The following is a 22,554-nucleotide window of genomic DNA, read 5'->3' on the forward strand; positions in this document are numbered from 1 at the left end:
ATGATTTTCAGCAACAATACCAAACTCATCAAGCTGTAAGTCCCTAAATACACTAATAATTGAAAATAAGACTGGCAGCAGACGTTTTTAGACAAATTTCAAGGTGACTAGAAATATGGTGAAACAGTGCCTGGAGTGTTATAAAATGGAGAAATGTTACGTAAAAATCTGTGCTTGGTAAGATCAAACACCGTCATGGTTATGATCACCTTGTTTAAACTTAATAAATTATTAAGTTTGAGAAAGACCAGTCTAATCAAGTTTTGGGTCTATGAAACCAAGGATGAAGTGGATAGACTCAACACGTTTTCAATTGTGCTGAGATTCTTGCTAAAAAGCAACCTCAATCAAGGACTAAGAAGTTATCGGGTTTATCAAATCGAACTTTTAAGTTATGGCATAATGCAGTAAAACACTAATAGAACAGTTTTCATTTCAATTAGGTATATCTTTTTAGAAAAATGATATAGGAAAATATAATATTCATGAGGTGTAAATCATCATGTATTACAATACTTGTTTCTAATTGACACAGACAATTGCAAAACAACAAGCTTCAAGGGTTAAACGAGACATTGTTTCATGGCTTGAGGAACTTGAAAGAGCTGTAAGTGAAGGCTATGATAATCTAGACACTCGTATTCCACCGTACCATTCAAAGTCTAAATTACTTTAAACTTAGTTTAAATTTTGTTACTAAGGAGTTCGAACTTCATGCTGAAGGTGTGAATGAATGCATAAGGCTTACCTAAATATAGGAAGTTCTCCGTTACAATAAGTAAGCCGTTACAACGTTTTGAGGTAGTGAGTGGTAGTTCACTGTCGAATTCAAAATTGTTCTTGTGTTGAACAATTTTTTCGATCATTTATATCAACAGAATTTTGTAATGACAGAAGTTTACATCTCTAATATCGAGTCTTGTGCTTTCATATTTAATTCAAAAGAAAGCTATTTAGAATTAGTTTAGATAAAGATTGAAATGCATAAATTACGTAATCTGTGGCAGTTTAATCAGCTGTAATTCTCAAACGGCAAGTAATATGTGATAACTTGCAACCTTAAATGTGTTTTAGGTTGTTCCTTTGTTCCTGCAGTTTATTTCAGTATGTTTATTAACTTGGCTTTGACCGCATTTGCTACCTGTTCGGTTTTTTGGCGCTTGGCTTTTAATAGGATTTTAATAATTTAAGGTGGCTCTGAACCCACTACACAGAACTTTTTTTAAACTTTGCAAAAAGTTGCATCTTATCATGCTTATCACAATTCGATAATAAAAAATAGGGGTCACCAAGCTCGCGTTTGAGTTAAAAGCGGTTAAGCTAAAATATAAGGGTGTTTTTAACAGGTCATGTCGTTGCTATGGTAACCTAACAAGTAAAAAGTAAGATGGTTGCAACTTGTAGCATCACTTGTTAAACAGTGATAGTAATCATTCTTCAAGGTAAAGCTGTTAGAAGGGTGCTGGAAACTGTTGCCAGCCTCTTTAAAAGGCATCCAAATCCGAAAATCGTCAATGTCATCATCATACAAATTATGAAGTAAAACATTGAACACCCGCAAAAACAGACCTTCTACAGCAGTTTTCCCCTTTTACGTCTAATCAGTAATTCCATGCATACGATTATAGAGAAGGCTAGGTTATTTCTGATTCATGAGAGAAATCGGAACTTTTCTTTTTTTCTTCCAAGTTCGATGGATTTAAAATTCTAACGCGCGGTTTGTGACTAGCACAATTCACGCACGCGAAATCATGTTTTTTTTGCTCAAATCAAGCGATCCTTTATTTAAAATTCATCATTTGGCATTGCAAAATGCTTCAAAATAGCTCCCCCTAAATATCGCCCTTAGAAATCCCTTAGCAACTGTTCTAAATCTGAAGTTAAGAAGGACCCTCTTAATATCGTTGTATCTTTCTTTCAGATGGTTGCAAAACAATAACATCCAGGAGTTGCCTGCCACTATATTTAAAGATTTAGTAAACTTGGATGAACTGTGAGTTCTCGGCTTTCGTAGTGTCTTAAAACAATTGCTGCCAAACTTTCCACACTCCCTCCCCATCCCCCCCTCCCCCTTTTTAAACAAAATATTCAAAAATGTCTAATTACTAATCCGATCATTAGCTCGATTGCTCGAGATTTCATTGCAAACAATTGCTGATAGTGTGCGATAGTTCCACTAATCAGATTACATCATTTATATTAGTGTACAAGTGGGGTTGTACTATATTTGATTTCCTTGGAACGTTGCTTCTCAAACTCATTAATCCATCCAGTTAAAACAAAGAAAATCACAACCGTGAAAGAGGTTTGGATACCGGTCTTAATTAGCATAAATTTTGACAATTTTACTTCACCGTCTACTCCTTAGTGTTTGTTTTGTTTGAGAAGGTATATCAAACACTCGAGACAGTGTTTCATCGGCTATCCAAACATCTCGAATTTTGTCAAAAATACTCGGCTACGCGTCGTATTTTTAACACTCTGCTCGGTGTTTCGATATTCCGATGAAACACTGTCTCTCGTGTTTGACATATTACTTGATTGCCTTGACTGCGTGCTTGATTTACCGCAACGTACCATATTTGACAAACCGAAGATTCACTAGATTCAGTATATTGGTATTAAGAAGAGATAACTTTCATGAGTGGCTCCATGACATTACGTCGGAAGTGAAGAAAGATCAATCTGAGCGTCAAAAAATTGCAAGAGGTGTTAGTATGCAGCAAGATCATGCAAACAGCAAGCACTTCAGTTTTTGGTTCCCTTAATGAAACATAAAAGCTCCACAAGGCTGGAAAGCTAATTTAAGGTATCAAATAGTGAGTTTTCAGCTTCGAACTTCATTGGTGTGTTTAACACAATAACGAAGGTCTAAGCGTGAAATATCCGTTGTACACCCACTATCTGACACTTAAAAGAGCTTTTTTTCAGCCTTCGTATTTTAGTGAGACGGAGTCGACACAAAATTCCCATGGCGAGACAAACGTGCCTGATATGCCGCCGAAACGTACCAAAAATGGGGCTTAGGTATTTACCCTACCGTGAATAATCTAATCCACTTCCACTCTCAAATAAAGGCCTCGTAGCTAATAAATGCCCCCTTCTCTCAAGAGTAAAATTTGTATTCGAAGTTCCCCTCTAATAAACGTCCCTTGTCTAATAGACGCCCAGCGAACGCCTCCCCTTCCCCACTTCCAACCCCCCCCCCCAAGAAAAAAACAAGGACTCACTCATAGAGTGAAGTTATGTCTTTTGTTAACAATGGCCTGCGAATTGTATCTTCATTCAATCTCATGTTAAAAGTAGTATAGGAATAGTCAGTTTTGTTTTCCTTTTCTTAATTTCTGCACTCAACTGATCCAAATGTGAACGACACCTCTGGGCTCTGCATTAGCGCAGATTAGATTAGTCTCCTTGTCAAAAACTCTGTTTTCTATCTTACTCTGCGAGCAAACTACACGCCCTATTTGTTTTGTTGACGTTGTTACAGCTAAGGGAATTTTGTCGATATAACGAACCAATTTCCCCAGTCCCTTGGCACTGGGGAAATTGGGACAGCAGGATTGGGAACGGTAAAATTATGTCAGCAGTCCATTGATCGATCGATCAATTGATCAGTCGATCGATTGTAGAATAAAAACTACTTAATGTCAATCTATTTGTCGCCTTTAGAAATTTATCCAGCAATAAACTAAAACGTTTACCAGAAGGACTTTTTGATGCTCTTGCAACCCTTACAAGGCTGTAAGTAGGACTCTTTTTAACAGTGGGATATAAGCAATGTCATATGTATTTCTTTGCAGTTTGGTTTACAAGAAATAGTTACCAGTTTCAGTTGTATCTTGTGCGCATAATTCAAATACAATAGCGAGAAGCCGTTTTTTCACAGTATCGTGAATACTCGTGATCTTTGTTCATGTTATATGATGTTGTTGCAGCTTATCCTTTGAAATTTTAGATTTCTGCCTGAAAACCAAATCGAGGAGTTACCACCAAAGATCTTTTCTAATCTCACCGCGCTTAAGACGCTGTAAGTAAAAGCATGTCAAGGGTGCTCAAGCAATCAATTTTTTTTCGTGTCAATTTTCAGAGCATCGCTGTGATTTCAAGGGACCTTATTCGTAGTTAATTTGGCGCCTACTTAATTTTGCAATTTTGGCCACGCAATATTTCACGAGATTTTTAATTCTCGATTTCAGGTGGACTTAAATGAAAAATGGGCGATTAGATTTCGCCTGAGTACGTCAACATAGGTTCTTTTTTTGATAGCATTCTACGGAAGCAATGAGTCATAAGTTTCGTTTCTCCACTGGAAACATTGGCTACACTAGTCTTCCGCCATTCACTAAACTAAACTATAGCAAGAAGTTTCAGATATAGATATTGTAGTTATTTAAACCATAGAAATAAAACTTATAGCTGTTATATATGGACGCGATTTTCGTCTCAATCTGTCAATTCGCGAAAAACGTGAAAATTTAAACGAATAAGATGATGCCGATCTCTTGATCCAGTCAATGATGTCATTAGTTACTTTTTTTTTTAAATAAGCCTTTTAAGACGAACTAGAACCAGAAATATTTTAATGGTTTTTCCAGAAGATTTGTGATGCGAAAAAGTTATTTCATATTATGTAGCACCAAACCGCTTCTGCTTCATAAATTTCTCTCTAACTCTACAATTCTACAGGAAAATGGACCGAAATAAGCTTAAAAAGCTTCATCCTAATCAATTCCAAGGCTTGGTGGATTTGTATGACCTGTAAGTGAAGATATTAATGGCAAACTTTGAGATCTGAATAAGTCCAAACTGACTCGTCGACGAGCAGTAGTTGAATGATCCCCAGGGTATTTTAATTACCAAAGAAGATTGAGTTTACATAAGGTTCTTTGACAAGTGCAGGACCAGACATGTCAAAGACTACTTGTGCTCATTGTTATTTGTAAACCCCTTAGATGTTTTTAAGAGTTCCCTTGTGTAGTTTTTCACTGCTTAATATTCCATGTTCAAGCATGGAAGTAATCTACATTACTCGCCACATTAAAAGTTTACTGAGGGGGTTAAGCTTATTTTATTAAGAGGGTCAGCTTTGTATGAAGATTAAGTTCTTCCCTGCTAGCACCCTATTTGCATGTGCACATTTTTTTTGGTGCAAATAAAGTTGCTATAAACATCTTATGAGTGCCTGCCTGTAAAAATCAGACAAATTCTTAATTTCGCGGCAAGGGTCGAAAATTCGATTTCGCTCATATTCCTATGGAAGATAGGCTAGGGCATGACAAAAGCTACCGGATAGTTTTTTTGGCAAAATATCATTTTATTTCAAAGAAATATGCAAATTACCAAAGTCCGTTAAAATCGTCATTTGACGCAACATTTTATTAAACAAGTTTGAGAGCCTCGCATGCAAAACCACATCATTCTTCCGTCTTTAAGACACTCAAATATTTTTGTGCAATGTTTAATTGTGTACCGGGTTGATTTTAGGGAATGTTGCGGTTTTTGTTGGGTGCAGAATAATTAAATTTCGAAGACATGTATTTCATTCACTTAAAAGTACTTCGTAAAAATAACTGATTTTGACCATGTGCGAAACCTTCAAATGGATTAAGCTTCTGGTGGTTGAGTCGCAGAAGGATGGTCTACAGGTTCCTGTAAAAGTTTCTTTGGGCAAATGATTGTGAGCGACGCGAGAGCTTTTCAAAGTACGTTAAAAATGCAGATATTTGACCATCCGTCGTCAAATTTCAATTTACGGGTTAGACATATATTTTAGCAAGCGCCACATGTCTTGAGCTATATTAAGTTGAAATAGACACAGAGCTGATAATTTCGAAATGTTCTAACCTTATTTGCTGTAAAAGACAGGTCCAAAAGCCGATTTGACGTGTTTCTGTCACCATTCGTCGCCCATAAAGCAGAAGTTTGCTTTTGTTTACACAACGTCCGATGTACATCGCCAACTGTCAACTTATCTAATGGTCGAATACCATGAATCTCTGACCCTCTTTCGACACATATGATGACCACTGCATCTAAGTCAAAAACGGCTAAGTGATTTGTAGATAGTTGCTTGCTTTGCACCACACCAAAATATTACGTTTGATCATCGTTTGATCTCTTGCTGTTTGAATCCTTGCTTGCAGCGGTTCCTTGTTTGTTCGTCACGCAATGTTGTCATCCCCTTTTAGGGGGTAGAGGTAGGACAATTTCTATCCTAATACGTAAAGCTCCGTAAGGCTCGGAACCAAAGGGAGCACACAACCTTGTTGAGTAGGAAGAGATTAAATTAAGCAGTGGAAAGAATGAATAGTTAACCATTGCCCGTGTTGTCATCTTTTACTAGACAACCGCTACCTACCCGCCCTGCGTAAACACTGTAACGCTGAACTCGTACCTAGGTCTCTTCGCGCTGTGCAATTACCGTAAATCTTCGAATTAGCGCCCGGGGCGCTTATTTCAAATTTAGGATAAGACGGGTGACGCTTATTTAATTTTTCCCAAATCGTAGCCTGACATGATCATTCTTTTAATACATCATCTGCGCGTAAACACCAACATAAGCTGTTTATTGACATAAAAAGCTGATCCTACAGTTTAAATCGCGGCACTATTAGTACTTAACGTGTTCAACGTGTTCACTAAACGTGTTCACAAACTGAAACAATGTACAAATCTAATACTACACGACGAAAGCTATACACCCTTCGTTGTCTCGTTACTCGTCCACAAAATGGGGGGAGGGGAGGGGAGGGGGGCGCTTATTTTAAATTTCGGCCGATAGGAGGGGCGCTTATTCGAAGGGGGCGCTTATTCGAGGAGGGGGGGGGGGCGCTAATTCGAGGATTTACGGTATTTTCGGTTTACATATAATACAGTGGGCTACCCTCGGGGAAATGCGAGGTGGCCGCTTAACAGGGGTTGGCCGCTTAATAGAGGTTGGTGTATCTTGAATATTTTTTCACTATCAGGTTATAAATTTAGCTAAATTTCTTAGTAAACATGGAGTCAATTCAAGACAATCATGATAGCCGTCATTCTCAGAGACCCAGGGGCAGTTAGTGGGGGCGGGGAAAAAGTGTAAGCGGGTCTTCGCCCGAACTTTTTTCCCATCCGTTAAGACTTTTCCCCACTCCGAATAACTGGCCCTGGATCTCCGAGGATGACGTCTATAATGATTGTCTTGAGTTGAGTCCATGTTCACTAAGAAATTTATAGCCCGATGGTGAAAAAATATTCAAGGTACACCAACCCCTATTAAGCAGCCACCTCTCATTTCCCCGAGGGTAGCCCACTGTATTATATGTAAACCAAAAATAGTTGCACAGCGCGAAAAGACCTAGGTACGAGTTTAGCGTTACAGTGTTTACGCAGGGCGGGTAGGTGGCGGTTGTCTAGTAAAAGATGACAACACGGGCAATGGTTAACTATTCATTCTTTCCATTGCTTAATTTAATCTCTTCCTACTCAACAAGGTTGTGTGCTCCCTTTGGTTCCGAGCCTTACGGAGCTTTACGTATTAGGATAGAAATTGTCCTACCTCTACCCCCTAAAAAGGTATGACAGCATTGCGTGACGAACAAACAAGGAACCGCTGCAAGCAAGGATTCAAACAGCAAGAGATCAAACGATGATCAAACGTAATATTTTGGTGTGGTGCAAAGCAAGCAACTATCTACAAATCACTTAGCCGTTTTTGACTTAGATGCAGTGGTCATCATATGTGTCGAAAGAGGGTCAGAGATTCATGGTATTCGACCATTAGATAAGTTGACAGTTGGCGATGTACATCGGACGTTGTGTAAACAAAAGCAAACTTCTGCTTTATGGGCGACGAATGGTGACAGAAACACGTCAAATCGGCTTTTGGACCTGTCTTTTACAGCAAATAAGGTTAGAACATTTCGAAATTATCAGCTCTGTGTCTATTTCAACTTAATATAGCTCAAGACATGTGGCGCTTGCTAAAATATATGTCTAACCCGTAAATTGAAATTTGACGACGGATGGTCAAATATCTGCATTTTTAACGTACTTTGAAAAGCTCTCGCGTCGCTCACAATCATTTGCCCAAAGAAACTTTTACAGGAACCTGTAGACCATCCTTCTGCGACTCAACCACCAGAAGCTTAATCCATTTGAAGGTTTCGCACATGGTCAAAATCAGTTATTTTTACGAAGTACTTTTAAGTGAATGAAATACATGTCTTCGAAATTTAATTATTCTGCACCCAACAAATACCGCAACATTCCCTAAAATCAACCCGGTACACAATTAAACATTGCACAAAAATATTTGAGTGTTGTAAAGAAGGAAGAATGATGTGGTTTTGCATGCCAGGCTCTCAAACTTGTTTAACAAAATGTTGCGTCAAATGACGATTTTAACGGACTTTGGTAATTTGCATATTTCTTTGGAATAAAAGGGTATTTTGCCAAAAAGACTATCCGGTAGTTTTTGTCATGCCCTAGCCTATCTACCATAGGAATATGAGCGAAATCGAATTTTCGACCCTTGCCGAGTTATTTTCCATATTTATGGACAGGGACTGTTATAACGTTAAAGGATAACTCAAATTTGTAAAGAGACTAAGCCTCCTATGCAGGCGATTTTTGAGATCGCCACGCAATCTCTCTTTCAACCCAAAGAGCATCTGCGTTGTAGGTTAAAAGAAACTGAAAAGTAGGTAAACGTAGCTATTTTAGTTTCCCATGGAGGAAACTGTGGAAGAGAGGAGGGGGACAGATATTCTTACAGATTAAATAGAGCATGTCTTTTTTACAGGATGTGTCGTTTTTGTTGCTGATAAGCTATGTCAGCAGACATATAAGCCGGCGGCAGTGTTTCCGCCAGACCGCGCCGTTGCGGGAATCCCACGTTGCAATCAGAGATGGTCCCCAGAAAAACGAAAAAAGGGCCAATTTGGCACTTTTCTTTTACAGGCTGTACGCTTAACACAGGCATAGTATTTTAAAAGCCATCCCAGGTTTCCAAATTGTGACCGATACGATGGCCAATGCAATTACCATTTCATCTTTGGCGACCAAAACTTCTGGCTCAGTCACCATTATGGCGACTACATTTCTGTGCGTTGACGATCAACAACAGTTATTTTGTCATACAATATGTCCTTCTACGAAATTATATTGAAAGATCTTTCCTTTTAAAACATGCAACATAAGAAAAGAAGTCAATCTATCCGTTTCCTTTGCTGTATTGATTCTCTCACAGCGGAAAACTTCCAAATGGCTGACCGTGCTGGAAATCGCCCTATAATGCATTGCGAACCCTTGATCATTGACTACATCGTGTATGCCTATGGATTGTTCTCTTGTACTTTACGGGTCCTTTATACTAGTAACTGATTCAAAAGAAACTTTTTTGAGTAGAAACACTTCAAAAAGCACTTACTATCAATTTTTATCATAGATTTCCTCCGTACTCTAATGCATTTTTTTTCTCCCCTTTCCTAAAACTTGGCCCCTAAAAAAGACTTCAGGGGCCACTTTGGCCCTCGAGTAAAATTTTCTGGCTGAAACACTGTAAGCCATCCTTATTTTGTAGTCATAGCGATGCATACTTTTAGTGATAAGCTATTGGGAAGGTGTAAGTGACCCTCCTGTCGTAATTATTTCTCTCTCATTTTAAGTTATCTTTCGGAGAACGAGCTCAAAGAGTTGCCTGAAGGGATTTTCGAAGGTGTAGGGAATCTCCTGTCAATGTAGGTATATATTTGATGGTAACCGACATAACAATATCCTGTAATGCTTGTTACAAAATGAAATCTCGGGCCGTGTAGGCTGTGACGTTTAGTTAACAACGTAGAAAGCACCATTGCACCGTTAACCCAGGAATATAGCTAAACGAGCGAGAACATATATCATAGGTTCCCAATAATCTTTTTTATTATTTTTTTTTTTTTTGGCGTGGGGGAACGCCGGTTGTTGACATAGGAGGGACAAACTAAGTGTTGGCTCTCAAAACTGTATTCAGTATTATCATATCCTGCCGACCAATGGACTTTTTTGGCTATACGGCAGCCATTTTGAATTCTGTTGTTTCAAATAGCTCTTATGGGATGCTCAGGAGATGAAATACATGCTAATTTGACCCCTCAGCATCCCATAATAGCTATTTGAAACAACAGAATTCAAAATGGCCGCTGTATCGCCGAAAAGGTCCATTATATAGTTAGCTCGAGATGAGACGTAACGTTTTGCAAGGTTAAAAAAATTCTGAGGATGGAGTTCAGTGCCATATTAAATTTTTGAAATTACCATCATTAGTTCACCAATGGCTGGGCATTTATGTGATATTAGTAAAATAGTTTCACTTGATAAACTGTGGTAGTAATGTTCCGTCAAAGTATAGCTGTTGGAAAAGTGCTGAAAACTGTTGCCAACCACCGTTATTGCAATTATTCTTCGTTTCCCTCAGAAACATATTTGACAACCAGCTTAGGAGTGTGTCTATTGCGAATTTCAAGCATGTTCCACGTTTAATGCTGTTGTGAGTATTAGCCTTACCTTTTTAATAAAGTATTTGTGTTTTTAGTACACTCAATATATAGAATGCAAGTGAATGTACGAGAGATCATATATTTGAACTACGAAGAAATATGTTACGATATGAATGATCATCGCAGTTATATACACAAGTTAAGCAGTTGTGAAATGAAAGCCTGAATAAAAAAATCAGGCTTGAATGGGATTCGAACAGATGACGTTTGCGATATCGGTGGCAACGGGGAGCTGGTCACGTTGTGAGAACGTAATTGATATTGATGGTGAATAATGCAAGTGAATATAAGAACTGAACAGAAGTTAACACGTACCACGACTGCATGGAGAAATTGTTACCGCCACAAAACTGTAGTTTTCTATCTTTAATCGGATTTGACATTACGTAGCCATGATATGAAGAACTAAGTTAGAGCCTTTGTAACCCGGATGTAAGCACATGGCTTTCGTCCTGTAGAAATTTGGCTTTGTCAAAACTGGCTGAACGTGTGGAATAAATTATGGTCAAAAAACTACAAATGTTGTTGAATTGAAGTATCGGCAACATTTTTCTGATCCTTGGAAGCGAGATAGAACGAGCGAATCCCAGAAGTGGTGTGGAATTTAGTAATTTGGTATGGATTTGACCGAAGGGGACCGCCGATGGCGGACGCCCTTTGGATTCAGCTCGCACAACCCAAACAGTCAGTACGAGAATTATGAGTTTAAAAAACAAACGTGCTGCGGTCAAAAGAAGAATAACTAACACTCTGAAGAAATTAGAATCAACCATTGAACAATACGGACGGAAAGCTATTATTGAAGCTATGTAAACAATCTGCAAGTATATCTCATCGAAGAGTGAGACCTTGATGATGAACTCGTCTCTGTAATACCAGAGAACGAACACGAAACCAGTTTAGATTGGTACGAGGAACAGCACGAAAGAGTTCAAGAAGCTCAATTGGAGGCTAACGGGCACCTTCACGAAAGAGCAGAGGAAACTTCTAGCGGATCAAGCTCGGTTAAATCAAGCTTAAGCAAAACTTCTACTACGACAAGATCCGAAATTGGGGTAAAAATGACAAAGCAGCTTGCCTTGGAGGAACATCGAAGAATGCAGGAGTTCGACAAGGAACCGGAAGTTAAAAGAAAGATTGAACTTGTTCAAGACGAAGCTGAAAGGCTCAAATTCAAGGCTAAAGAAAGAGGAGACAAAGGAAGCCAAGGACGAGGCTGCACGCCTCGTAGCAGAAGCAGCAATATTTGAAAAGGCGCAAAATGAAGATCATGACCCTAAAGCTCTGCCTAATCCATTGCTTGATTTTGTGGATGAATCTTTGGAATTTGCTCCATCGACTGCTGTGGTAGGACACTTAGCCATAATTCCTAAACCTGTAACTGGTCTTTTCCATGAAGCGGAAGTGAATCGATCATGGAACTGTATTATCAACCAAAGTCACTGCAGAAGCTGTTAAATCCTCATCATCATTTCAGTAGCCAAAGTCAGCAGTCCGTCAGAGTTCAAGGACTGTCAATCCTAAGGAAACATTGCCATCTTATCACTGATGGATTGGAGATTTACAAGCACAGCCATCAGCTTTAACAAGTACAAACAACCAGAAACTCCTGTTTTGCGGTCAGTCTACTCGTGACGCTCTTCTTAAACTACGTCTAAACAGGTTTGATGGTGATCCTTTAGACTGGTCTGATTAGTCTCCAATGTTTAAATCAATTGTTCATGATGCCAATCTTCCCCTTAAGGGCCCATTAACTGATCTTGTTAAGCCATTGCTAGGGATAATTTATTCTCATATAACCTTGTCATTTTTGGTTATATCAGAGTTATTCCGTGTGTTTTAACTTTATAATGATCAGTAACACTAGTGATGACGTCATTAAGCCACGCCCATGGTCATGTGACTAATACTGAAAAAATGTAAAGGCTCCAAGGCAAATTACTTTATCGGGATTTTTTTCATTGATTTAATATTTTATATTAAATCCTCATTACTCTATGCATAGATTTTGTTTCATTTCTAAAAGGTCACATTTTGAGAAATTTCAAAATGTTGAAGAATTCGAAATTTTCTGAAAAAAGCATGACTTCGAAAAAGGAATGCATAGCTATCTTTTCAACGTTGGCTTTAATCGAAACTCGTTGAAAAAGGCTGGATTTAATGAAAAACCGCGTCTTCTTTAGCATTTAAAGAAACCGGAAGTGCGCTTGATGTACATTGGAAGTTACCGTATCAGGGCGTGCCCAATTTACACTACCAGTGCACTCCGGTAAGATCAAACAAAGCCACACGAAGTCAGTTTTTCCCTCTCGTTTACTCCTGTTTTTCTCTTTTTCATGTATTTGTCTTTGCTTGTACTTTTTTTTAGTTTGAATCTTGTGAAACACAAAGAAAAAACATCTAAAATTTAAGCGAATTTGCAAGTTATTGAGTTTTTATATTTTCCACGCTCAGGCCGACCTAAGTAGCCGGAAATGAAATTTCACCTCCCTAACAACGCGCGCGAGCGCGCGCATGAATCGGTTAATGGGCTCTTAATAGAAAAATGCAACATCTTCAGAGTTCTGTGATTGGAAGAGCTAAGTCTCCCAATGAAGGATGTGGTTACAGTGGAGATTCTTACTATGAAGCACTGAAGGAATAGGAATCCAGATTTGGCAAACCCTCTCTTATTGTGAAAGCCACATTGGAGGGAAATGTACGCCTACTTGTTCCAACTATGCCCTGTTGAGAAGTGCGGAAGGTAATGAGTTGGAGTTTCTAATCACCGCTCTAGCTGTGAAGCGAAACTTTCACATGGATGACTCTTTTTCAAGTCTGTTAAATCAAGCGATGAAGCTATGGAACTGCAACAACAATTTGATGAAATGCTTAACCTGGGAGGTTTTTACTTGACCAAGCAGATCTCAAATAAGGAAAAAGTGATTGAGCAAATACCAGAACTGGAAAAAGCTCTCGTGGATGAAAATGTCATAATGCCTATGGAACGTGCTCTTGGTGTCATCTGGGACACCAATTCAGACTGTTTTGTCTATGAGGTTGTAAAGTGGAACATGGCCGACACTCGTCGCAGGATGCTGAGCCTGATAGCATCACTGTTTGATCCCATTGGATTCCTAGCTCCATTCCTGGTCAGGGTAAAAATCCTTCTTCAGCTAGTGTGGCAGTTTTGGTATTGGTTAGGATGATGTACTGCCATCAGAGTTTCTAGAGGAGTGGTCTTGGTGGCAAGAACAGCTGGGTAGAATTTCACAATCTCGCATCCTCCGTTTTTATTGTCATGTTCCAGACAGCCCATCAGAAATGGAGCTTCATGTCTTTGGGGATGCCAGCGAACAGGCACTCTGCTCAATGGCTTATATTTGAATCTGCTATGTCAGTGGAGCAGTAAAATGTGCATTTGTTACGGCCAAGACTCGGGTGGCACCCAAGTAACCCTTAAGCATACCAAACCTTGAATTGCAGGCTGCTATTTTGCGTGTGACGTTATCATTAGTAGTAATCATGGAACATGACTATATCATTGACTCTACCTATTTCTGGACAGATAGCAGCACTGAGTTTCAGTGGATTCATGAAGTGTATAAACGCCACCCCGCCTTTATCGCCAACCGAATTGGTGAGATCCTGGATTCAACCGAGCCCGGACAATGGAATCACTGTCCAGGACTGTTAAACCCAGGTGATGATGGTAACAGGGGATTACTAGTAACTACGATCACATCTGGCAGTCGTTCCCTTCTTGCCCCTACCTGAAAAGAAATGGCCGAAGAGAAATTCAATGCTTGAACCTTCCAAGTAATCCATTGATGACCCACAGGCCCAAGAAACAACATGTGACCTGGATTGGTGTAGTGAAAGATCCAAAGGACAAGTACTTTTCTCCAGCTAAGTACTCATCTCTGACCACGTTTCTCAGAGTAACTGCGTGCCTTGCCCAGTTTATCCACAACTGTAGGCACTCGAAATCGGAACATCATATTGGTACTTTGTTAGTTAAAGAGATAGAGCAAGCCCGAAAGTTTTGGATCCGCAGTGCCCAAGAGGAATCATTTCCTCAAGAAGTTGCAGCACTCAAGTCGAAACAACATGTTTCAAGCAAGAGTAAATTGGAATGTCTAACACCCTTCTTGATGTGCATGGAATTCTTCGTGCTGGTGGTCGAATGGTGAGAGCCGACATTCCATTTTGCAGTCGTCACCCGATAGTGATAGTCGATAGTGTTATCAACCGATCATGAGTTTACCTGTATCATTGTCATGAATTGTCATGAGAGACTGAAACATGAAGGAGTGGACCAGGTCGAAAATGAGTTGAGACAACAGTATTTGATCTTGCGCTGCCGTGCTACAGTACGAAAGATTCTTCATCAGTGTTCTTGCTGCTGACGGCGAGGAGCAAAAACCAGTCCTACACCATGATGGGGAGTCTCCCATATGATCGTCTACAAATTGCACCAGCATTCTCTAAAGTTGGTGTGGATTTCTTTGGACTGCTTAAGATGAAACATCTAAGGAAACAGGAGAAGAGATATGGCTATCTCTTTACTTGCCTGGTGACTAGAGCAATTCATTTGGAAGTTGCATTTTCCTTATTTACTGACTCCTTCAATACGTGTCTTAGACGATTTATTGCTAGAAGAGGTAAACCAACTGTCATCTACTCTGACAATAGAACAAATTTTGTAGGGACAAACCGTGAGTTACGCGTGTGTATCGGTGATTGGAACCAAGATACGATAGGAGGTGTGTTGAGTCAAGAAGGAATTCAGTGGGTTTTCAACCCTCCAGCCACGCCTCCTATGGGCGGTGTATGGGAGCGCCTCATGAGATCGTGCAAGAAAGCCGTAGATGTTGTCCTACAGAATTAAGTCCTTACTGACAAAGTTTTGTTAACCGCCTTTGCTGAAGTGGAATGGCTTGTGAACAGTCGTCATCTGACTGAAGTAAGCTCAGATGTGGATGCTCTTGAAGTTGTAACTCCGAATCAGTTCATCATCGGAAGAGGAACTCTTAACTTACCACCCGGTTTCTTTGTTGACAAGAAGATATCAAGTCACAAACGTTGGCGAGCTGCGACCCACTTTTGGAATCAGTGGTTACAAGAGTACCTACCTGGTCTGATTACCCGTAAGAAATGGCTACAGCCTACTGCCAATGTCAAGATCGGGGATTTGATACTAGTTAATGACTATGCAGTCACAAGAGGTTAGTGGCCTCTTGGTAGAATCGTGAAAGTTTTTCCTGGACAATATTGTACGAGCATCTAAAGTAAAGACCAAGTTTGATGTAATGAAATGTCCTGTAACTAAATTGGCGCTACTGGAAGAGTGTTCGCCAATTAGATGGGTCGAACACGAGGGGAGGATGTCACTGCCGCAGAACTGTAGTTTTCTATCTTTAATCGGATTTGACATTGCGTGAACGTTATATAAAGTACTAAGTAAGAAACTTTGTAACGCGGATGTAAGCACATGGTTTTGGTCGTATAGAATTTTTACTTTGCAAAAACTGGCTGGACTTGTAGAATAAGTTATGATCCAAAAACTTCAAGCGTTGTTGAATTGAAGTATCGGCAACAGAAATAATGTAATTCAAAACTTTTTTTATGAAGGCCAAATTGGACTCGGCTTGCAACCTGGTCCAATTTTCACATTCGTTTCACCCAGTTATTACCAAATTGAGTTGTAGACCTTTATGTATACAAATCTTGGTACTTGTAACGAATACACCATTTATGGAACTTCTTACCTTACAGATACATGCATTACAACGAGATGAACGAGCTTCCAGAGGGATTCTTTAAGAATTTAAAGCACATCATGAGAGTGTAAGATTGTCAATAGATCGTGATTTAACTAGACCAACCACGAATTAATCAGTAAGAAAAGGCTTTTCATTCTTATCATTGTTGAACGAGATTAACCTGTCTTGAGCACAGTTAAGCATAAATTCAACTTCATATAGTCGAGGATAAGATGATGCTGTGGTAGCTACAGTCTGCATGATGTTTCATATTTCGCCCTATGCCACTATTATAACTATAGGAAAAAGTCCCAAATCTCCAAGTGCATGATTTGTTACAACAAAAGATAGCAATTTTAATCTCACATTTGAAAAGAGAGTTCTTGTAGGTTACTAAAGAAAGGGTACCTTTCCCAAAGTGGTCTATGGCTGTAATACAGGTATTTAATGGATTTTAGGACTGTGGACACGAACCTGATGTGCTGCCATCTGCACAAGGAAGACGCTGGCTGTGACTTTGCTTTCAACGACAACTTTGCCAATTGTGAGAGCATGTTCAGGAATCCAGCCCCAAGGACAAGTATCTGGGTGATAGGATCCCTCTCAATCATTGGTTCGGTATTCGTTCTCATCTGGAGAAGGATCTTCAAAGAAAAAAACGTGGTACAGAACATCATGTTAAGGCATTTGGCGGTGTCTGATGGCTTGAACGGAATATATCTATACACAGTGGGTACGAAAGATCTTCTGTGGTCTGGGAAGTATTACCTGCATGACTTCAAGTGGCGTACTGGTTGGTCTTGTCAGCTTACAGGGGCTATCGCTTTGTTATCCAGTGAGGTGTCTTTAATGATGATGTCTCTGATCTCCGCTGACCGGCTTAAGAATATTGTGTTCCCTTACGATGGTACTGCTCTTACGCCAAGGGCGACGCACATTCTGTGCTTCATTATCTGGGTTGTTGGTTTCCTGATTGCATTCTTTCCAATGTTTGGCCTTCCGTATTTTGATCACCCCTACGGGTACCACACTTACTATGGCAGATCTGTTGTTTGCCTGCCACTGCAACTTACTTCTAAAAAGCCAGTAGGATGGGAGTACTCCATTGCTTTCTTTGTTGGCCTTAACTTTGCCATTTTCCTCTTTATCACGGTTGCTTATACCATGATATTCGCTAAGTCCTACCTATCGAGTCGGCGTATGGCCCGCCAAGGTACTGCCAGAGAGATCCAAGCCAGATCCAAATCAGCCACCGCAAAAAGAGAAAGAGCCCTTGCTAGGCGGGTTTTCTGTATCATCCTTACCGATTGTGCCTGCTGGATGCCCGTGATAGTCATTGGACTCAGGTCAATCTTGGAAAAGTCTTTCTCTTCTCCTGGAGACCTAGCTGTGTGGCTAGCTGTGTTTGTGCTCCCGATAAACTCGGCCTTAAACCCCATCCTGTACACGTTATCTACACCACAGGTAAGAACCAGTTTCTTGCTTCTAAAATTTGAGACTATTTTGTTTATCTGCAGTAATACAATATCTACGTGGACGTTACTCTTTCTTCACCTGTAGCCTTCTGCCCAGGGACTGTGCGGAAGCAGGGGCTGGTGGAGGCTTTAGCCTCTCCTCCCCCTCCCCCACCACATTTTTACTAAAAAGGTCAGTAAGTAAAATTGAAAATGAACCAAAAAGAACTGCGCTCATCTTCTAGCCTGCGTGATATACTACAAACCACCGGTTACTACCTTCTGTGTGCAATGCAGGGTAATATCTTTTTGACGGGAAATTCTAGTCAAAGGTACGGGAGTCAAGCACAAATGAACACCTTTGATTTTTCTTCAGACTAAAGTTAAGAATCATACAGCAGCTGTTTTCCCACACAGATAATCTATCAGAATTCTTATCTAGTCAAAATTAAAAAACTAGATTTGCCTCAAAACGTACCTATTGTTTTGATCAAGTCAAAAGAAACTACGGGAAATTAGATATATGTCTTTTAGCTTCTAAGTATTCGAACAGCTTGGATGAAAATGTAAAATATAAAGAATCTTGTTTTTCAACCGCTTGGATAAAAGTATAAGATATCTTTTTTCAACTGTTTTAAAGCACAGCTTACGGAAAAACTTCACAATTCATACCATAGTGCCTAATTTCAAACTCTGAGATTCATTTTTTTTTTCTTACATGTATCTTATACCTTTTTGCGTGTTTTTCATTTTTTTCTCTCGCCGAGCTTATTGTGAGCCAATTTGTAATCTTAAAAATGCAAATAAATTACTTGGCTTAAGTTAAGCTTCTCAGTTACTGGAGTAACTTTTGTTACATCTGCACAGTTGTAGCGAAGCTGCTGCACGTCGAAGGCGTGCGAGCGGAGTCCCATACCTAAGAAAATTTGGTAAGCCATCAAGATTTTTTTCGTTCATAACACAAAACATTTTCTCTTTTGGCCTTAAAATGGAAAGAAAAACCGTAAAATAAAAACTTTGCTGCTAAGGAAAACCTGGAGAAGTTTTCGTTCCCTCGATGGCCGCAAAGACATGACAATCAATGAGCTTTCAACTGTGTCTTAAACACAGATCACAGATTTCAAATGACTGCAAAGCCGTCGGCAAAACTAATATTCAAATGCATTTCCTGGCCTTATCTTGAATGATAACCATTCTTGAAGAAGTTACTGAAACATTTCTTTGATTGGGCTATCTTTTGTTCAGGATTTGCTATTCGACATTTGCACGTGGTAATTTGCATATTGTGTTGTCTGTTTTCCTAGTTTTGTTCGTTATCGTATCAAGTAAATTAAAAGTATTTTATGGGAGCTCTGCTTTTAGGCTTGGTTAAACCTACATATTATCTACTTATGTATGTAAGTATTCTATATATACTGGTAATAAAGCTCCTTCTTCTTCTATTTATCAAAAACTCACATTTTTCGAGTTCAAAGCATAAAAATGTCACGATGTCTAAGTTTACCAAGTAGTAACATTTATTTATCGCTTACCAAGGTTCAAAGCATCTTAAAGAACAAACTGGGAAGACTGTGGAACTACTTGAAGAGCATATTTCCTTGCTGTGATCAAGACCAAGAAGGTATACTTAACAATTATTCCATGACTCTGCCTTGCATATCAGGTGATAAATAAAGCTGATAAACAAAGGAAGACTTTATCGCTGGTTAACAACAATTCGCTCTCTAATGATATTGTATGAATGAAATAAAGACAAATCTGGCAGTAACTGGGACCATGGACACTGGGTGCTCCTTGGGAGAGCAACGAGAGTGGGTGGTAGCGACACACCCTGGACAGGTAATTGGGTGGTTAGCGGACACACCCTGCAAATTAAGTGGGGCGGTTAGCGGACTCAAACCCCTAATTAAAGCACAAACACAAAGTGGGACGGTTAGCGGACCCACACCCCACAGCAGAAATTGTGCAGTTGGCGGACGCACTCAGAGATAATAAATGAGGGCAGAAAGCCTTGGGCGGTTAGTCGACACAGCCAGTGAATGAATTGGGGTGATAGCGAACTTACCCAGATAACGAAGTCCCCCAACGTAGCTACTTTTAGGTTGCTAAAACTAAGGTGGGGTAAGGGAACCACCCAGCCTGACGCACGCGATAGCTTAGTGGAAGGTGTGCACCCAAATTATGCCCCAAATACTGCCAGGTACGTAGTGGAAAATATTAATACAACTTTAACGAGGTCTACATTGTCCTGTGCTTGGATCCCAAGCTTGTCGTGGAGTACTATGGGTGGTGGCCAGCTGGGCAGGGACTGCTTGGAGTATTGAGGCAGGTTTCTTGATGTATTGAGTGTACTGTCCCTGGTGAGAAATGCCCTGATGAGAAGAAATAAAGGGGGTTGGAATCGCCTGAAGGCTGGTGAGCCAGGTAACAGCGCATTGCCTGTACTGCACAGACCGAACGGCCAGAAGGGTGAGCGTAATGGAACAGCCCATCCGGAAAGGATCAGTTTTGGATGATTTCAGGTACAATGATAAGGATCTGTCGGAGGAAAAACTGATGTCTGAGCGGACAGGTGTATCAGCGAGTTGAATTAAATTGAAAATGGTGAGGTGAACTCGCTCGAACGTAATAAGGTAAAGAAGGCCAGAGTAAAGGCTGACCAGAGCATGAGTTTGTCCTGCGATGCGATCCAAGGGTCATCTGCCAAAGGTCCTTTTAGCTGGCGCTTGACTGACATGGTGATAGGTAGACAGCGGCGCGAGAAGAGTCCAATTGTCCGCTTGATAACTCGTAGAGGTAAACGAAGGAGGGGGGCATCTGCAAACGGGACTGCAAGGCTGTTTTCGATGTGGGCTAACCAGATACCAGCCAGATATACCTAAAATTTAAAAACGATTTCTGGCTGAAACGATTAAAAAAAAATACAAGCTTTCGACTGCCTGAACAACAGTGTTCGACGGGTAAAATGTGAATGGCAAGAAGCCACGAAAATTGAATAAAAATACATGAAATTGCAAAATAATAAAAATGCAAATAATTATGAATGTTTGTTAAAAAAAAAAATTATATTGCCCAGGTAGTGCACATGAATTGACAGATACCTTGATTTTAATTCTCATCATGACAGTAAACATAAGGCCAGAACAGATGTAACTCTTTTGCATTGCGCATCCCTACTGCGCACGATTTTCAAGTCATTAGCACGCGCTCACGAGCGCGTGCATATACACAACACGAAATGGTGAGAGACAAAACGTCGTTTTTTTTTCTCGGAAACGAGCACCGGGACCTAACGATTTTTTTTAAAATTTAGTTTGAAGGTAGAGATCACCTTCTTTCTATACAGTGAATATAGACCAATTTCTATAGCAGAGTAAAAAACGGAAAATGAAGGCATAGCTAGCACTCGTAAAAGGTAATATGTGCCCTTAAGAACACTGTGTGCTTGGAATATATAGAATCCCTGTCGACTAAATATGGGTGCTTTTATCATGAAATGTACATCCATTGTTGAATTTCTCGCTTAACTTTCTGCCTATTTTTCCGCTCTCACAAAGCGTAAAGTGAGCGGTTCAAATATAAATGTTTCTAAAAGTAGATAGAAGAAAGTAGAACAAGAAAGACACTGAAAGCGTGACATATCAAACAGCCTCCCAATGTATGGGACAATATAACATTCTTTTTAACAAACATTCATAATTATTTGCATTTTTATTATTTCGCAATTTGACGAATTTTTATTCAATTTTCTTCTTTTTCTTCGCCTCTTGTCATTCACATTTTATCCGTCGAAGACTGTAGTTCAGGCAGTCGAAAGCTTGTATTTTTTAAAATCGTTTCAGACAGAGATCGTCTTTAAATTTTATTATTTTTTATCCTCGTGCGGCCCCTCAATATTTTCACGAGGGCTTTATCAACTAATCCGACAGGGTGATGTAAACTTTTCAGTTTGCAGTAAGCAAAGTGATGCTATGGAAAGGTGGCAGAATTTGTGGTACAGTGCTACCCTTCGAGATAGACAGAAATTTCTTTTAGTATTTTACTTGCACGACCCCCTCTAAAGAATTCTTTTTGTGACATCATTAAAATTGTTCCAGAGTAAAAGAATAATTTTACACAGATGCTGTCCTTTTCAAGCTCTTATGAAACGTAAGACTGGTAACAGTTGTAATGGGAGCACAACAGATTTGCTTTTTGTGTTTACATGATAAGTAAATCGTCGTCCACACTACTAACAGTTAAATACGTAATTTTTACTCCTAATTGTAACAGATCAGAGAGAAGAAGAGCAACAAGACCAGCAGGGAATAGAGGATAATGTACAACATGATGATGTGGAAGGTATTTTTTACGCAATTGGTTTACAAATGATACTAGCAACTAACCATGGTCATCTCTTATTCATTCTGAACAATGAGTTATGAAGCAATTTCTGATTGATTGATTTGTGGGTTTTGTTTGCTTGCTCCTTTGTTTCTTCCAAGGAGTTGCCGAGGGCAGAATGATAGAGTTGGCACCTGTTGGCTTGCCTCCACCAGAACAAGGTAACTTATTTTTTGATTATTTATGTTCGTTTGTTTTTTTCTATTTCCCTGGAGGATATCTTTGAACCAAATATTTTGATATCCATTGCCATTAAAATAAACAGCAAAATTTATCACGCCGGGTTATATTTTTGGTGATGACGGCCCATACAATTTACTTGTTATTGCGCGTACTTTTTTAAGACTCTATTTTTTGTTACTGGAAGCTTTATGCAACAGACCACAAGATCATCGTCTCTCTTGCTTTATGCCTGTCTTAAGTTTAGTACATAAAAGGCAATATATGGCACTC

At 39.6% G+C, this 22,554-nt stretch overlaps 4 protein-coding genes across 4 annotated transcripts in view; all 4 read left to right on the forward strand.

The window, feature by feature from the left end:
* On the forward strand, positions 1-4,765 carry LOC145479943 (uncharacterized). The gene is made up of 6 exons (XM_081458419.1): positions 1-35; positions 536-607; positions 1,922-1,993; positions 3,673-3,744; positions 3,959-4,030; positions 4,690-4,765. The coding sequence occupies exons 1-6, from the start codon at positions 1-3 to the stop codon at positions 4,763-4,765; spliced, it is 399 nt and encodes a 132-aa protein (XP_081314545.1).
* LOC145479936 (uncharacterized) overlaps positions 1-22,554 on the forward strand; it is a 321,399-nt gene that overhangs the window by 95,433 nt on the left and 203,412 nt on the right. The window lies entirely within an intron of this gene.
* LOC145479922 (G-protein coupled receptor GRL101-like) lies at positions 4,752-22,257 on the forward strand. Its single transcript, XM_081458399.1, has 7 exons — positions 4,752-4,761; positions 9,651-9,722; positions 10,439-10,510; positions 16,278-16,349; positions 16,723-17,728; positions 19,255-19,339; positions 21,991-22,257. The coding sequence occupies exons 3-7, from the start codon at positions 10,503-10,505 to the stop codon at positions 22,140-22,142; spliced, it is 1,323 nt and encodes a 440-aa protein (XP_081314525.1). The 5' UTR covers positions 4,752-4,761; positions 9,651-9,722; positions 10,439-10,502; the 3' UTR covers positions 22,143-22,257.
* Positions 22,220-22,554, forward strand: part of LOC145480081 (uncharacterized) — a 5,852-nt gene continuing 5,517 nt past the window's right edge. The window contains exon 1 of the mRNA XM_081458560.1: positions 22,220-22,262. Coding sequence (XP_081314686.1) covers positions 22,220-22,262 — 43 coding nt within the window. The remainder of the gene's footprint in view (positions 22,263-22,554) is intronic.

The sequence above is a fragment of the Orbicella franksi genome, chromosome 2 (genome assembly GCF_964199315.1).
Source record: "Orbicella franksi chromosome 2, jaOrbFran1.1, whole genome shotgun sequence".
Lineage (NCBI taxonomy): Eukaryota > Metazoa > Cnidaria > Anthozoa > Scleractinia > Merulinidae > Orbicella > Orbicella franksi.

What these genes read in the sequence shown, in the direction of transcription:
- LOC145479943 (XM_081458419.1), top strand. Translation starts at nt 1, where the DNA reads ATGATTTTCAGCAACAATACCAAACTCATCAAGCT. An exon ending in AATACCAAACTCATCAAGCT is followed by an intron (nt 36 to 535) that starts GTAAGTCCCTAA and finishes TAATTGACACAG; the next exon opens with ACAATTGCAAAACAACAAGC. An exon ending in CTTGCAACCCTTACAAGGCT is followed by an intron (nt 3,745 to 3,958) that starts GTAAGTAGGACT and finishes TTGAAATTTTAG; the next exon opens with ATTTCTGCCTGAAAACCAAA.
- LOC145479922 (XM_081458399.1), top strand. An exon ending in ACACGTTATCTACACCACAG is followed by an intron (nt 17,729 to 19,254) that starts GTAAGAACCAGT and finishes TCGCTTACCAAG; the next exon opens with GTTCAAAGCATCTTAAAGAA. An exon ending in CTGTGATCAAGACCAAGAAG is followed by an intron (nt 19,340 to 21,990) that starts GTATACTTAACA and finishes TAATTGTAACAG; the next exon opens with ATCAGAGAGAAGAAGAGCAA.